Raw genomic sequence first — 17,929 nt, 5'->3', positions numbered from 1 at the left:
TAAGTTTCCGATAAAGTCCATCGCTCCTTTCCTCCATAACAATTTCCGAAATGATGATCATATAGATTCCGAGATCGAAATATCTCCCCAACATACTGCGAAGAGGAACATCAACGAAGATCATGTGTTGTTCAAGACTAGTTTTATCTTTCTGCTTCATTCTCTTCCATGCTGTTGCTCTCACGTTTGCCCAAGACCCTTACTTCTGCTTTGAGACTGGTAACTACACCACTAACAGTACGTACAAGGCAAACCTCAACACCCTCCTGGCCTCCATGTCTTCCAACACCGAAATAGATTACGGGTTTTACAATTTCTCCGCCGGAGAAGACCCTGACAAAGTCAACGCCATTGCACTTTGTAGAGGAGACATCTCTACGGAAGAATGCCGAAGTTGTGTGAACAAGTCAAGTCACGATCTCTTACAGTATTGTCCCAACCAGAAGGAGGCAATCATATGGTACACAACATGTATGGTGAGATATTCGAACAAACTCATATTTGGTGTTATGGAAGATAGCCCTCTATCTGCCTATTACAACACAAAGAACGTGTCCGACGTAGAAGGGTTCAACAAGGTGCTAAAACCCTTGTTAGATAGGCTAAGAATCCGCGCTGCATCAGGAAGCTCTACTCTCAAGTTTGCTGTGGGAAGCGCCGCTGCCCCAGATTTTGAAACAATACGTGCACTTTTGATGTGCACTCCTGATTTGGACGAGCTGGAATGCAGCAACTGCCTGAGGAAGGCTGCGGAATATATTCCACACTGTTGTGATGGAAAGCAGGGAGGGAGATATATAGCACCCAGCTGTGATTTAAGGTACGAGGTATACAGTTTCTATGACCCTGCAGCTGAGACGACATCTTCAGAAGGTATAGTACTATTCATGCTTCACGCCTTAGAAAAAAAGCTATCTTATTTGTTTCGTAGCCTCCCAATAAATATGTTCTATATGCCCCCTGCTTTTACCAATATCCATGACATGCGATATATGTTTGATAGTAAAATAGGTAGATTCATTGTTCTTGCCTTTTTTTTTTTTTTTTTTTTTCACAGGGTTAATTATTTTCATATATAGGAAAACACATGCATCAATGAGTTGGATCAATGTTTCAAAACACTTTTACAAGATTATGGATATATAAGAGATATAACAGATATATATCTCTTATATATATGTTCACGAGGTGTTTGATCGTATATGTCATTGATCATATACACCAAAATTGCCTGTGGCCTATACTATTTAGCCTATACTATAGTATAGGCCATAGGCCCATTTGGTTATACTATAGGCCTATACTATTTAGCCCTATTTGGTTATTTGTTAGCTTAATCTAAAGTCCTAAGTCAACTCAATGCGTTCGGGTCAAATAAGTATGCCATATCAAGTATTCACTCTTGTGATCACTATGTGTATTTTCTAACATCCACTTCCATTGTTACAGTTTGTTACAGTTTGCTAGATTATTAGTTAAATGATTAAATTTATCATTTTTTATCAATTTTAATTTTAAAAAATAAGTAGTGATTTAACATAATATTATAACAAAGATCTTGGGTTCGAATCTTGTCTCTATAACTCACTTCCCATTTTAATTAAATATTTTATGTGTTGGGCTTCACTTATTAATTACGATAACTTTTTAACTGTATCCATTGGAAGAAATGTTGTAATAAAAGCAGTCGTTGTGATGTTTGCAGGAAAGGAACGTCACTCATCTAAAACTGCAGTCATTATTGCTGTGCCTACTGTTGTTCCTGTTTTACTAATCATTTGTATCTACACCTTCTATTTAAGAGTGAGAAAGCCAAGGGAGAAAGATGAACGTAAGTCAGAAATTGGTCTACCTTTCCTTGTTGCTAACCATATCATTTCTCTAAGTAAGAAAAAATGCCACATTCAGACAATTTGTGTTGTAGTTGATGTATATGCTAGTACTTTACGTACTAAGGGATACTTGTGTAAATAAGTAATTGCATACTTAGGGTTAATTTTTGCCTCTTTTAGAATATGACATAATTTGGGATTGTCTATTACTTTAAAATAAAATAGCTACCATGCATTTAGTAGACAATAAATCAGTTTTTTTTTTTTTTTTTTTTTCTAGAAATTATGGCAACTAATTGTAAAGATATGAGTTTTCTTTGTGATCACTTCTCAAACAAAAACGAACATTATTACATTAGAAGACAATTTTTGTAGCGTTTGCAGTTTGGAAGAAAGGATTTCAAACCCGTTGTTGATGTACAATATTGTATGAACAAATCAAATAGCAATTGCATTACTCTTTCTTGGGCAATTAATGCACAAATCTAATTCAGATGTATATATTGACTTGCTCATATGAAGCAGTGGATGAAATATTGAGTAGTGCTGAATCATTGCAAATCGAGTTCAACATGATTAAAGTTGCTACGGAGAACTTTTCTACTGCAAATAAGCTTGGAGAAGGTGGATTTGGTGTTGTTTACAAGGTAATGTGACGTTATGAATGGAAGAGCATATCATCTTTAATTATATGTTAAGTCTAAAATTATGAATTCATGAGAGTTACATATGATATAACATGAGATATTTGATTTTTTCAGGGTAGATTTACAAATGGACAAGAAATAGCTGTGAAAAGATTATCTAGCAGATCAGGGCAAGGAGATCTAGAATTTATGAATGAAGTCCAATTAGTGGTTAGGCTTCAGCACCGAAATCTGGTAAAGCTCTTAGGGTTTTGCTTGAAAGGAAATGAGAGGCTTTTGGTCTATGAGTTTGTACCTAATGCAAGCCTTGATCACTTCATATTTGGTATGGTTGCACTTCTACTTCAAGATTAAATTTTATTCACAATAATTTCTTTCTAATTGAAGCATCTAGCCTTCAATATATACATATATGCGTGCTTAATAAAAAAGCATGCTTGCTTGACTTTGTAGATCCAATCAAGCGTGCGCAATTGACTTGGGATATGCGGTACAAAATTATAGAAGGAATTGCTCGAGGGCTTCTTTATCTTCATGAAGATTCTCAATTTTGTATTATTCATCGGGATCTCAAAGCTAGCAATATTCTGTTAGATGCAAATATGAATCCTAAGATTTCCGATTTTGGCACAGCAAGATTGTTAGATCAAACTCAAGACAATACAAAGAAAATTATTGGAACCTAGTAAGTATATTAACATTGGTTAGAGGTAATAGCCAGAATACACAACACTTTTATCCCCTTTTCCTTATGTGACACTGTCTTTCGTTAAAAGAATAATGTTAAATTTTACACCCTCATTCTACTATATTAATGTGACAGTGATCCAAGAGCTTATGTGTATTGTCATATCAGCTCAATGGAATATGGGTATAGAATGTAGCATTATTCTTGTTAATATATATATATCAATCTAATGGGTGATTGATGGTGCCACATTAGGAAAGTGAGATAAAAGTTGAATAAAAGTGTAGTGTATAGATTACTCATAAAGTAATACTATGAGTTATTTGTGTCTTAGAAACAATATGTAAAAAATCCTAAGAATTCAATGAATTTTAGCACATGAAAAGCTATGATAGAATTCTAATTAAACTAATATTTTTGGTGTCCACATGCAGTGGATACATGGCTCCGGAATATGCAATGCGTGGATACTTTTCAATAAAGTCCGATGTATTTAGTTTCGGGGTTTTAGTTCTGGAGATAATAAGTGGGCAAAAAAATAGTTCTTTTGCTAAAGGAGAAAATGTAGAAGGCCTTCTAAGCAATGTAAGTGCAATTATCTTTGTCTGCATTTATTTTTGGCTTCAAATTGTGGCTAGTCATATAGATGATATTGTCAGTCTTTTCTTTTCAAATGATATTGCCAAAGTAAAAGAGTAGTCTCTCCTATATAATGTCTAGTCATTTAAATTATCTTTGCAGGCATGGAAACATTGGAGGGAGGGGACAGTTTCAAATCTTGTAGATCCTACAATGAGCTCCAATTCAACAGCTGAAATAATGAAATGCATCCACATTGGGTTACTATGTGTTCAAGAAAATGTTGCTGAGAGACCAACAATTGCTTCAGTCGTTCTCATGCTTAGTAGCTACTCTATCACTCTATCAGTCCCAACAAAACCTGCATTTCTCATGTACAGTAGCACTAGACCAGACATGTCATCCCAATCACAAAATAGCTTAGAGGTTATAGAGTCTGAGTCAAATCCATGCAGTATTAGCTCTGTCCCAGCCTTGATAAATGAGGCTTCAATTATTGAGATATATGCTTGCTAGCATTTGATGGAAGAAACGTTTTACAATTTTTGTTTTGAAATAAAAAATACTACCTAATCTTGTTTTTTTTTTTTTTTTCAAGAGTTTTATTTTGAAGATGATAAAATATACTGATTTATGAATGATATTGTGTTATTTTCCTTCTTCATAGCCACGTTTCATTATTTTAAATAGGAAATTCTTTATATATTTTTCTTAGCTCTTTTCTCTCTCTCTCTCTCTCTCTCTCTCTTTTTGTTGTTCCCACCATTCCACACCAAAACCCTCCCTCTCAAACCTCACTAGTCACCCTATCAATCTAGTTTGTTTTGAGTGCACATGTTAGTATCAAGTCTTACATTGAAGAAAAAATAAACAAATTAAAGTGAGTAGTTAATATACATAACTGGAACCAAACTCGATCATTAGCTTAAGCTTTTGGGTTAGAGTGATATCTAAACATGTTTACTAATGTGCTCTTGATGGACTATTCCTTAAGCAATTCTTTCTACAACAAATTGGTATTAGAGCTTATGGACATAATAGTTTTAACTTTTGGCACATCGAGATGCATGCTTTGTGATGATAACAAGGCTTGGTGAATATTTTGGATGTTGATGTGCCATCACCAAAGGAAGAAATTACGAACTTGAAGAAAAAGCCCATAATGCGATTTAATTTGTTGTCCCTTACAGATGGAGTCTTAAAAAAAGTCATCGATAAAGAAACTGTCACTAGTCTTTGGAGGAAGTATGAAAGTTTGTACATAAAGAAGTCACCATCGCTAGTGTCTTTAAATCAATGATTATATATATACCCACAAGATGAAGGAATGCATACATGCCTCTTTGTCATCATCTTGATAAATTTAATAAAATTATTTTTTATTTGAAAAATATTAATATTAAAGTTGATGACGAGGATAAAACATATTACATCATTATTAATTGGGAAAAGTCCACATAACCCCCTCAAATTACCACTCAATTGACAATGTCCCCCCCAAACTTTCAATTGTGACAATGTCCTCCTCAAACTACCAAAAATTATTAATGTTTCCTCAATGATGAAATTACCCTTAAAAAATTTTTTTTTTAAAAAAAACTAAAACTTCTAGAAAAAACCTAAAACTATATTTTTTTTTAAATCAATTTTATAAGAAAAAAATTAAAAAAAATTTCGATTTTTTTTTTAATAAAAATTGAAAATTTTTCGTTTTTTTATTTTTAGTTTTGTTTTATAATTTTATTTAAATAAAAATTTACGTTTAAAAAAAATAAAATTTTCGTTTAGTAAAATGAAATTTTTTGTTTTTTAAAACTAAATAATTTTTTTTTTTAAATAAAAATTTCCGTTTTAAAAAAAAATTGTTTTTTTTTTAAAAAATATTATTTTTAAATTAAAATTTTTCGTTTTTTAAAAAAATCAATTTTTTTTTTTGAATTTATAGGGGTATTTTTGTCTTATTGAGAAATCTATAGGGGCATTTTTGTCTTATTGCTAGTCTTGGGGGGGACATTGACAATATTTTAGTAGTTTGGAGGGGACATTGTCACAATTGAAAGTTTGGAGGGAACATTGTCAATTAGGTGGTAGTTTGAGGGGGGTACGTGGACTTTACCCTTAATTATTAATTCCTCAATTTTGCGTTTCTTCTCGTTATTCAGTCATCTGATTTCCTCATCAAAACTAATGGCGCAGCCACGCAGGGAGTCCTCCTGCTCTCCGACCACATGTTTCTTTAGCTTTAAAAAAGAAAGTGCATCATGTGTATGCTTTAGGTTCGCAACCAGATACGGAGCCAATGAAACGTGAAACATGAGTGTAAACACAAAGGGTCAAAGTCGATCGACCCGTCATTATTGAACGAGGAAGGAAATACAAGTGGCCAAAAAAAAGTATATAAAACTCTTGTAGTCAAAAAGGAAAGCATAGAGATTAAGGAAGAAGACTCTCTATAGTTGATTAATATTAAATTAATTTTAAGAATTTGAAATATCATCCAAATTCTAGAAATAGTTACTTGGGATTTCATTTGTGGGACTTTGATTAACCAATCGAAATGGCTAATTACCACAAGGGTGGTAGTTGAGTTGGTAGAAGAATTCATTTCATCCTAGTGGTGGCGTGTTCGAATCCACTTGCGGTAGTAGATGCGTGAACCAGATGTTACTTTGAATGGGCTCTACTCGCTCACATCTTTGTGGAGTTGTGGTGATGAGCTTGCCTTCCTAGGCAGTAGCTATGGCTCAAACCGGACATTCCACAGCGAGTGGGAACCCTAATGGTAACACCCAAGGGAGAAAACTACACTGCCGCCCCTTCCCACCTTTTTAATTAAAAAAAAAAAAAAAAAGGGAAGCTGGCCTGTATGGGCACCATCGATCCTTGACAGTTTAATTAGGATATGTTGTATTTATACTATAAGTGAAGATAGCTGACTTCATACATATATAGTCCAATCTTGCTGCTAATTCTTTTAATTAGTGAATAATCCCCAAGATTTGCCCCGGTAATAATGCGCCGACGTTTTAGTCGGCTACGTACTTGAAAAGGATGTGAGGAAAATATTTTTCTCTTCAGAACCCCAATAAAATAACGCTTGCAATTTGCGATTTACGACGCACACATGCTCCGGTCCCCCAAAAACAAAAAGAAAAGAGTTTTGATTGCATAATTTCTACTGGTTAATATTATAACAAGGGAGCTAGCAGAAAGAATATTTGCTCGAAACCAATTATTTTATGCAATTAATTACGTGCAAGCATGCGTTTTACGCGTAGATTTCTCTTCCAATATAAAATCCATGTTTCCCAAATGAATTCTATGAATTTAAGCAACATTAATTTAAACAATTATTCAATTAAACGTAAGGGGATTTGTATCTTGTGCCATCACACAAGGCATTTACAAGCTGAAGATGCATGCCACATCTCTAATTACTCGTGAGGTACGTACCTTATCTTATGTCAACAAACTCAAGCTTTACTTGAACGTAACATATTCTAAAAAGTTTATCTTTTGGAGAAATTTCAGTTGCCCCCTCTAAATTATCAAACATTTTTTAATGTCTTGCTCATAAACTTTAAAAATTTGTAATGTGGGGAATTTGATTTTTTTTTAACCCCTTTAAATCACGCCTTAGGATTTAATTTTTCATTAACTTAAATGACTAGCATATAAAATGTCCATTCTACTCCAATAAAATTTTTAAAATATTTAATTAACTCAAATGATAAAATCTTAACAATAATTATTATCAATTTACAAAAAATCAAAGTCACCAAATTTAATTTATATAAGGAATTGATACATTAATTGAACAGCAAGTGAATTCTTCGAAAAATAATGAATCAAGTTTTAACATATATATTATCTTCGAAAAATACTGTGTTGGAGCTAGTCTCCTGAGACATACTTCTTCTCTGCATAGTATTTCTTCTCACTCTCAGCCTTCTTTGCATTGCGTTTCTGCATTGAAAATAAACAGCATTTCTTTTGATAAGTGAAACTGTGAAAGCAAAACAAAGCAGGAAAATCAAGCCAAAATTCTTCTGAAAAGAAAAAACAGCATCCTGAAGGACGGTTATCAATTATTTAGATAAAGCATGACCAACATTAACACAAGAAAATAAAGAAATAATCTAATGCTCCCCATTCTCCTTCCTTTACAACAAATGAGATCTAACCTACATGCCCAGTTAGATCAAACCAGAAAATACCTTTCATCGAATTGGTTCATTAATTAATACATTCCCCAACAACATGCATAATTTGCTGATTTGTATTTTCAGATCTAAAGAAGTTTCTCATGTAGGCATGCAAGCAAAGCAAAAGAATAAGGAAATACCATGTAAGCCTCATGATTGGCAATTATCCTTTCGGCTACTGAAGTCGTGGTTATATTTTTGGGGCATGTGTTCGAAACAAAATTAAATGAACCAAATTTGAACATTTAATAGTTCTCTACTCGATTACCGTCTTACTCGCTAAATTGAACTTAAAACTTTCTTTTAAACTAAGAGACATACTAAAAATGTACAAGTAATCAGTAGTTATCGATCTGATCAGAAGTCACTCATATAGGCAAAATGATTAAGAAGGCAATAATCAAATCAACAAGTAATTGGATTGCCAATTCAATGTATGCAGCCAATCGTGGCCTACCGTACCAACTGGTCCACTTGCCTTCCTTTACATAAAGAAATATTAAGCCAAAGTTGAATATTTTCAACTTATTGGATTCGTTTCAGATGATAAACATGGGCTTCTTGGAACATAGTGGCAAGTTGCAGCCCCTGCAACTTTATCATTATTTTGCTGCAACTTTATCATTATTTTACTCCTTAGCAGCATAGAATAAAATCTTCCAATGTCACAGAAAACACAAGGGCACTGAGAATGGGGTCTTCATCAAGACTACTCTCTTTCTTCTTCTATGGCTTCCTCATACATCTTGTTAATCCCGCCATTGCGCAGCGAGATCCCTACGTGCTTCACGAATGTTCTACAAATGGTAATGTTAGCAGTAACAGTGCCTACAGGGCAAACCTCAACACCCTCCTTTCCAACCTCTCTTCTAAAAGCCAAATCGATAATGGGTTCTACAATTACTCTGCCGGAGAGAACTCCGACAAAGTTAACGCAATCGCACTCTGCAGAGGAGACCTCACGGCAACTGACTGCCGGAGTTGTGTCAATATGTCTGCTCACGAGCTCTTAGTGTTATGTCCGAACGAGAAGGAGGGCATCATGTGGTATATGAACTGCACAGTGCGATACGCGAACAACTCCATATTTGGTGTTATGGAAATTGAGCCTATGACTTCTCTAATGAGCGTAGCAAATGTCTCGGAGAAGAGTGGGACGTACAAACAAGTGCTTGCGGGCTTGCTGGATGGCCTAAGAAGTAAAGCTGCATCTGGTGATTCCCTTCGAAAGCTTGCGATTGGAGCTGCCAACTCCACATACTTCAATCTATATGCACTTTTGCAGTGCACTCCTGACTTGGATGAGCAAGAATGCAGCAATTGCCTTAATCAGACTATCCGGTATCTTCCAGAATGTTGTGGCGATACGACAGGAGCGAGAGTTCTTACACCCAGCTGTAACTTAAGGTATGAGGACTACAGATTCTATGACAATACTACCGCTGAACTGCCATCATCATCCTATCTTCCTCCTCCTCCTCCTGCAGCAGCTGAAGGTATGCTTCCATTCTCCTCTTTTATTCTACCAGAAAGTCTAAACAGCGTACTTTCATTCCATCCCGCTACTATCTCAGTATGCTGATATTATTAATTAGTTCTTAATTTATTTTTCTTCTTAATTTTAATTAAATTTGATCTAAAGGTGGATTGATAACAACCGGGCGAAACAAAAGTTTAAGTGAGGGGGATGAAAATTAAAAATAAAAATTTAAGGAGAAGAAAACTATTTTAATATTACCGGTAGAAAAATAAAATAAACAAAAAGCCTTAAGTTACTACATTTCTTTTCACACTGCACAAGAAGTGCAGCCTTGTGCAGTGTGAAAAACTACATGTCATGTGAAAAAGAATTGCAGTTTCTTTTGATACATGACTTTTTAATATTTTTTTACTTCTTTGTACAGCGTAAAAGTTATATTCTTTTAATTTTAAAGGGGTAAAATAGTAATTTAGGTAGACAAAAAGTGAAATATAAGTAGTAACAGTAGACTTAATAGTACTTTTGTAAAGAGTTTTAAAAAATTTTGGAGGACACTCGTCCCCCAACCATGTACATAGGTCCGATAACGTACAACACCTTAACATATTGGGATGAGAGTATTTTGAAAAATTCACTTGCAAGAGTCAGCAAGTCTAAAGGTTAAATTGTTGTTAATTTTGTTAATGACTTCTTTCTCCTACATACTCCATGCATCAATTCGATGGTATCAACATTTAGTTCATTCCTATATGGTCTCCTCTCCTCCAACACCAAAATTAATTGACCATGGGTTTCACAATATTCCCAATTATGGCCAAAACACAAACGATTGACCTGCATCTTAGGACCTTGTTGTCTTTATAAGTTTGCAGCAGGAAATGCAACCCCGCCAAACTTTCACACATCAAAAGTATATACTTTATACATGCAGTCGCTTCATCTGTCTGAGCAAGAATGCGACGCCAGAACCAACCCTAACATGGTGATCGAGCCCCTGGATATATATTAGTGGAAAGCTAGATCGAGTCGAATTCAAAATTTCATAATGAGCCACCAAACTTCGGGTTGTGCCATCATGCTTAAAACATATATAGCAAATACCCAAAAGAAAAAAAAAAACGGCTGTCACTCACGACAATTTCTCCAAGTGGGCTATTTTTTATTTTCTCTTTTTCTTTTTTCTTAAGTGGGGCTATTTTTTAATTATTCATGCACATGCCTCCACTTTTTTTCGTCGTTTTCTTTTTGGACGAAGGTGGGGTTGGTTTCACACCTGCAAAACTATTTGCAAATTATGATAAATTTAAAATTCAGAATGCTTTATTGAGACGTATTTGTGGTTTTTGCAGGAAAGAAGAGTAACTCATCTCAAACTATCATTATAGTTGTGGCGGTTGTTGTTTTTGTGGTCTTAATAATCTGCACCTGCGTCTGTTTCTATTTAAGAGTGAAAAAGCGAAGGAAGAAAGTTGAAAGTAAGTTAAAAATGTCCTATTTATTAAGGATTTTATTTCTATAAAATATAAAAATAATTTAATAAATACCAAAATCAGACAATTATTACTATATACGTGATATATACATATGCTACTTTCAATGCAGTTATATATCTAATTCAGATGTATTAATTAACTTCTTTCTCATGTGAAGCTGTGGATGGAATTGTTAGTGGTGAATCATTGCAATTCGACTTTGCTACAATTAGAGTTGCTACAGAGAATTTTTCAGAAGAAAATAAGCTTGGGCAAGGTGGATTTGGTGCAGTTTACAAGGTAATTTGGAAATATCAATATCATATAAATTATAATATGCCATTCTTTAATCTTGGATTCTTAAGGGTTACATCTAATATATTCAACATGCTTTTCATTAGGGTATGCTCTCGAATGGACAAGAAATAGCGGTGAAAAGGTTGTCTATGGGTTCTGGACAAGGTGATCAAGAATTTAAGAATGAGGTCTTGCTAGTGGCTAAGCTTCAACACCGTAATTTAGTTAGGCTCTTAGGTTTTTGCTTGGAAGGAAACGAAAGGCTTCTCATCTATGAGCTCATGCCTAATGCAAGCCTTGATCGCTTTCTATTTGGTACGATTAAAATACTTCTCCTTAAATAGTTGATTCTACTCATAATGTTTTATTTATTTTAGATTGCATGTTAGGTTGAACACAATTGGATATATCTTTATTCAATAGATTGATATACTTGAATGAATATGTAGATCCAATCAAACGTTTGCATTTGGATTGGGAGAGGCGTTACAAAATCATAGATGGCATTGCTCGAGGGCTTCTTTATCTTCACGAAGATTCTCAATTTCGTATTATTCATCGTGATCTCAAAACTAGTAACATTCTACTAGATTCAGAGATGAATCCCAAAATTGCAGATTTTGGCATGGCGAGATTGTTTGTACTAGATCAAACTCATGCAAATACAAGAAGAATCGTTGGAACTTAGTAAGTATCCTAACAAAATCTATACAAAATTAGCGATAGTATTGCATGCTTTGAATTATCTATTATATATGAGTAGCGTTATTTTGTTGGAAGAAAGAAATCCTATCAAATATTTTGCCAGTCAAATAACATTGCTATTACTGATGTTCTCATGCAGTGGATATATGGCTCCAGAATATGCAATGCATGGACACTTCTCTGTAAAAACTGATGTCTTTAGTTTCGGTGTATTAGTTCTGGAGATGGCGTCTGGGCAGAAAAATAGTTATTTCCGCATAGGGGAAAATTTAGAAGATCTTCTTAGCTATGTAAGTACAATTATCTTTGGGTAAATTTTCCTTTTGCCAATAATAGTGGCACTAGTGTTAATGCACATGACATTGATAGTGATACTATGTCTACCCATGTAATTATCTTGTAGGCATGGCGAAATTGGAGGGAAGGAACAGCATCCAACCTTATCGATCCCACATTGAGAGCTAGCTCAACATCTGAAATAATGCGATGCATCCACATAGGCTTGCTATGTGTTCAAGAAAATGTAGCTGATAGACCGACTATGGCTTCAATTGTTCTCATGTTTAACAGTAACTCTATCACTTTATCGGTGCCTTCTCGGCCTGCATTTTTTATGCACACCACCGCCGAATCAGATGTGTCATCTGACCAATCCTTCCAAGCGTCAACAAATGAGGCTACGATCAGTGAGTTATATCCTCGATAGTGTTTGATGGAAGTAATAAGAATTCTTCATTCAAGTCTTTGGAAAGGCCATGTAATTTCAGTTCACTTAATGTAAGCTCCATTTGGTTTACGGAATGGGTATTCCATTAAAAAATGAATAGGTATTAATAGGAATAGAAGAAGTTGGAATGGAATAATCATTTCAATTCTTTAATTTGGTAGCAACACATATTTCATAATTATAATTGAACTAAAATTGATCGAATCAGAAGTCTAGTTTCAGCACAAGAGGACGATCCAAATCACAATCCAGAAAGAAGAAACTAAAATGTTTCGAGTGTCACAAGGAAGGGCATTTTCAGAAAAATTGTCCTGAGCTCAAAAATAAAGGGAAAGAGAAAGTCTCTAATGCTAGGAATGCAGCTGTTGTAGAAGGCGATTCCGATGACAATGGAAATGTTTTGGCCGTGTCATCTTCCTGTACTTCCGAAGGCTAGGTTCTTGATTCGCATGGTCCTTTCATTTATGTCCCAACCGTGATTGGTTTGCTTCTTACAAGAGTACTGAAGGCACTGTTTTGATGGGCAATGACATGGCTTGTAAAATAGTGGGGATCAGAACAATCAAAATCAAGATGCATGATGGAATTGTGAGAACCCTGACTGAGGTGAGACATGTTCCTAAATTGAAGAAAAATCTTATCTCTATGGGTGCTCTAGACTCCAACGGTTGCAAAATTGTGTAGCAAAATGGAGTTGTAAAGGTTATTCGTGGTGCCCTAGTCTTGATGAAAGGCAGCAAGGTGGGAAATTTGTATCATCTTGCTGGTGATACAGTGACGGGTGGAGTAGCAGTTTCAACATCAGGTGATAGTGATGTAACCTCAACACACTTATGGAATATGCGTTTGGGCCATATGAGTGAAAGAGGTTTGGAAGAGTTGAGCAAGCGGGGCTTTCTAGGGGGAACGAGAACTGGCAAGTTGGATTTCTGTGAGCATTGTGTATTCGGCAAGCAATGCAGGGTGAAGTTCACGACAGCCATATGTCGCACAAAAGGTACTCTTGACTATATTCATCTTGATGTATGGGGACCCTCACGAGTGTCGTCAAAAGGTGGAGCTCAGTACTTTGTTACCTTTATTGATGACTTCTCTCGGAAAGTATGGTTGTATACTTTGAAGAGTAAAGATGAAGTCTTTGAAACATTCAAGAAGTGGAAGACGATGATTGAGAAGCAGACTGGTAAAAAGATCAAACGATTGAGGACCGACAACGACAGTGAATACACTTATGGGCCATTTATGAAGTTCTACTAAGACAAAGGTATAGCAAGACACTTCACGGTGAGGAAAATGCCACAGCAAAATGGGGTTGCTGAACGAATGAACCGTACCCTATTAGAAAGGGCTCGATGCATGTTATCCAATGCTGGATTGGGTAGAGAGTTTTGGGCTGAGGCAGTAAACACCGCATGCTACCTTGTAAATCGATCACCTTCCACAGCTATCAATTGCAAGACTCCTCATAAGATTTGGTTAGGAGAATCTGCTGATTACAGTTCTCCTAGAGTCTTTGGTTGTGCAGCTTATTTTCATGTTACAGAAGATAAGCTTCAACCAAGGGCTAAAAAGGAAATTTTTCTGGGATATGCAAGTGGTGTGAAAGGATACAGAATATGGTGTCCTAAAGTGCATAAGTTCGTGATCAGTAGACACGTGACATTTGATGAATCTACTATGCCAGCTTCCCACAAGCAGAAGGACGTGCAAGAGGAGGTTAAGGGAGATTTGGTAGAGGTGGAGTTGAATACTCCAAAGGCATCAATGAGTGAAGCTGATAATGTCCTAGATAATGAGCATCAGCGATTACAACAGCAATCAGTACGACAACAACAACAATCTCTGGCAAGCGGCAGAGCAAGAAGAACATATAAAGCACCGGTTGCTATGGGTTTGAAGACGTGGTGGCCTATGCTCTGAACATTGAAGAAGATGAGCCATCTTTTTTCAACAAGGCAATGCAAGATGATAATTGCAAGGAGTGGAAGGCAGCCATGGACGAGGAGATGTAATCTCTTAAAAGGAACCAAACTTGGGAACTTGTTAGGTTGCCCAAGGGAAAGCGAGCAATTAGATGCAAGTGGGTATATGCAAAGAAAGAAGGAATTCCAGGATCCAATAGTATCAGATATAAGGCTCGATTGGTGGCCAAGGGATTTTCTCAAAAGGAAGGTGTGGACTATAATGAGGTATTTTCACCAGTTGTCAAACACACCTCAATACGAGTTATATTGGCCATTGTAGCTCAATTTGATCTCGAACTAGAGTAGCTCGATGTCAAGACAGCCTTTCTACATGGTAATTTAGAGGAGGAGATCTTCATGAAACAACCAGAGGGTTTTGAGATTGCTGGTAAAGAAGATCATGTGTGCAAACTGAGAAAATCTTTGTACGGGCTGAAGCAGTCGCAAAGGCAGTGGTACAAAAGGTTTGATACTTTCATGATGGGATAGAGCTACACCAGAAGTGAGTATGATCATTGTGTGTATTTCAAAAAGCTTCTGGATGGATCATTTGTTTATCTGCTATTATATGTTGATGTCATGCTTATTGCGGCTAAGAGCATGAAAGAGATCAACATATTGAAGACTCAACTTAATAAAGAATTTGAGATGAAGGATTTGGGTGCAACGAAGAAAATTCTTAGTATGGAAATTCATCGAGAGAGGAAGAAAGGCAGATTATATTTATCGCAGCAGAAGTATCTTGAGAAGATTATTTCCAGATTTGGAATGGAGAACTCAAAACCAGTAAGTACTCCATTGGCAGCTCACTTTAGACTTTCAGCTGAGATGTCTCCTAGTACTAAGGAGGAACGAGAGTACATGTCTCGTGTACCATACACAAATGCAGTTGGTAGTTTGATGGATGCTATGGTGTGTACCCGGCCTGATATTTCACATGCAGTCAGTATGGTTAGCTAATACATGGCAAATCTAGGGAAAGAACATTGGCAAGCTATGAAATGGTTGTTGAGGTATCTGCGTGGTACTCTGAATGTAGGATTGGTGTTTCAAAGGGACAATACTTCAGAGTCTCATGTCAGCGGCTATGTCGATTCTGATTATGTCGATGACTTAGATAGACGACGGTCTACGACGGGCTATGTGTTCACATTAGCTCATGGTCCAATCAGTTGGAGGTTTATGTTACAGCCAACAGTTGCTTTGTCTACTATAAAAGTAGAATATGTGGCAATGACTGAGGCTGTCAAGGAGGCATTATGGCTTCAGGGTTTAGTTTGTGATTTGGGATTCTCACAGGAATATGTTAACGTCTACTGTGATAATCAGAGTGCCATTCACTTGGCAAAGAACCAAGTTCATCATGCCAGGACCAAGCACATTGATATTCGGTTTCATTTTATCAAAGAAATTATTATTGGAAATGGTGAGATTTCTTTACAGAAAGTTGACACCAAAGATAATCCGCTGATATGTTGACGAAGATTGTTCCAGCAATCAAGTTCAATCATTGTTTGGACTTGATCAATATTCTACACGTTTGAGCGAGGTGTAAAGGAGAAGACAAGATAGATGATCAGATTTCTAACAAGGTGGAGATACGTTCTTTATTAGACTTGATGGTTTTCAAGTCAAGGTGGAGAATGTTGGGTATGACTTGTCATCCATCAATTATTCTTGCTATCTCATGTTTGAAGAATTGAACATCATAATTGCACATGGGTAGTTGAGAAGCTTATGGTTTAGAGTTGGGTATCTTAATTGCACATGGGGAGTTGAGAGGCTCATGGTTGAGAGTTGGGCATCTTAATTACACATGGATAGTTGAGGGGCTCATGGGCATTTAAGAAGGGTTGGTGGAGCTTGCCTATATAAAGGAATGAGAGCTCATTTGTGGATCATACCATTCTAAGAGAGCTAAAGAATAGTGAGAGAAAGAAGATCCAAAGCTTAAGTGAGCCATTTGAGAGATGAGAGAATTCTCTTTGTAGAAACACTATCAAGTGTTGTTTTGGGTGTACTTGGGTCTTTGGGTGTGAGCCACTATTTGTATCTCCCTTGTTTTTCATAATAAAAGATCTTGATCTGTCTTCTCTAGTGGAAGCATATAAGGAGATAAATATGTCTCGCTTTGGTCATATAATATTAGATACACAACGAGTCCTACAATGGTTTGGGGAATGGAAATGTAGGTTTGTACGTAGAAATGCTAATGGAGCGGCCCATATGCTAGCAAATATGGCCAAACAATTTTTCATGGATAAGATTTGGTTGGAAGAAATTCCGGGATGCATCCGTGATGTAATTTTGAAAGAGAAGTCTGCTCTTTCTTTTGATTGATATATGAGAATGAACGTTTATTATTCAAAAAAAAAAAAAAAAAATCCTACTAAACCCTAGAATATATAAGGCAACATAATAGAATAATATTAAATATTCTAATATGCTCCCTCAAACTTAAGGTGTAAGCTTGAGTTTAGGAAAAAGAAAGAGAAATTATGATTTTTTTTTTTTTTTGTAGCCGGAAAAGTTGCCGGAGTGGTGTCCGGAATGTGGCAGCCTGAGGTGGAGGACGATGGCTGCTGGCTACCGATAGTGGCTGTTGGTGGCAGTGAATGATTTGGGCTATAGACTGGGCCTGAAACTTGGATTGGAGCCTTATAAGATAGGCTATATTGGGCGGTTAATGGGCCATAATAATTAGGCTGAAAACCCGTGGACTATTGAACAAGTCGGTCTGGCCAGAACAGATATGACCCTGGTTTAACCCGGTGAAGCGGGTTGACTGATTTGGACCGGGTTGTAGGAATTGACCCGGTTGGCCTATTCAGCTGAACCGGGTAGGATCCGTTTTGTTTCGGATCTGAGTAAACCGAGTCTAACCCATTGAATCGGGTTGACTATTTGGACCAGCTTGGGCAACTGGGCCGAAAGTGATTGGGCCAGTTAGAAATCGGTTTTTGACTTGTTTAAAACCTGATGACTCGGTTTGAAGCCAATTTTGGACTGGGTTGGAGACAAGGGCTTACGTGGACCATTGAAAGGTTGACACGTAGTAGAAGGAAAGGAAGCATCGTCTGGCGAGTGCGCCGGCAGCGCTGTGGCACGTGAAGCCCACGCGCAGAGACTTCGGACGGCCTGTGGTGGCGCATCGAAGATCCTTTGGCTGCGTTCTTAATGCATTTTGGAAGGCTGGTGGCAGATCTGTTCAACGGGAGCCTGAGTGAAGCGAACAGACCAACTTGGCTTCGACCACCCTAGGCCAGCCGCAAGCAGTGGCTCGGCCACCCCCAAGGGAGTAATTGCAGTTTCTGAACATTTCTCAATAAATAG

The 17,929-nt window shown here is 36.6% G+C and overlaps 1 protein-coding gene across 1 annotated transcript; it reads left to right on the top strand.

Moving 5' to 3' along the window:
* The first annotated feature begins 122 nt into the window (after window positions 1-122).
* LOC132170038 (cysteine-rich receptor-like protein kinase 25) lies at window positions 123-12,729 on the top strand. Its single transcript, XM_059580957.1, has 14 exons — window positions 123-927; window positions 1,685-1,831; window positions 2,355-2,479; window positions 2,594-2,804; window positions 2,933-3,164; window positions 3,602-3,752; window positions 3,909-4,172; window positions 8,595-9,447; window positions 10,781-10,906; window positions 11,082-11,203; window positions 11,305-11,515; window positions 11,650-11,887; window positions 12,045-12,195; window positions 12,309-12,729. The coding sequence occupies exons 1-14, from the start codon at window positions 123-125 to the stop codon at window positions 12,609-12,611; spliced, it is 3,939 nt and encodes a 1,312-aa protein (XP_059436940.1). The 3' UTR covers window positions 12,612-12,729.
* Window positions 12,730-17,929: the final 5,200 nt, after the last annotated feature.

The sequence above is a fragment of the Corylus avellana genome, chromosome ca2 (assembly GCF_901000735.1).
Source record: "Corylus avellana chromosome ca2, CavTom2PMs-1.0".
Taxonomy (NCBI): Eukaryota; Viridiplantae; Streptophyta; class Magnoliopsida; order Fagales; family Betulaceae; genus Corylus; species Corylus avellana.
This window is presented reverse-complemented; position numbering and strand designations above follow the sequence as displayed.

Excerpts from the sequence above, each read along its gene's own strand:
- LOC132170038 (XM_059580957.1), top strand. The coding sequence starts at position 123 with ATGTGTTGTTCAAGACTAGTTTTATCTTTCTGCTTCATTCTCTTCCAT. Across the intron at positions 928-1,684 it reads AAAGCTATCTTATTTGTTTC|CAGTCGTTGTGATGTTTGCA; the intron begins GTAGCCTCCCAA and ends TTGTAATAAAAG. Across the intron at positions 3,165-3,601 it reads AAGAAAATTATTGGAACCTA|TGGATACATGGCTCCGGAAT; the intron begins GTAAGTATATTA and ends GTCCACATGCAG.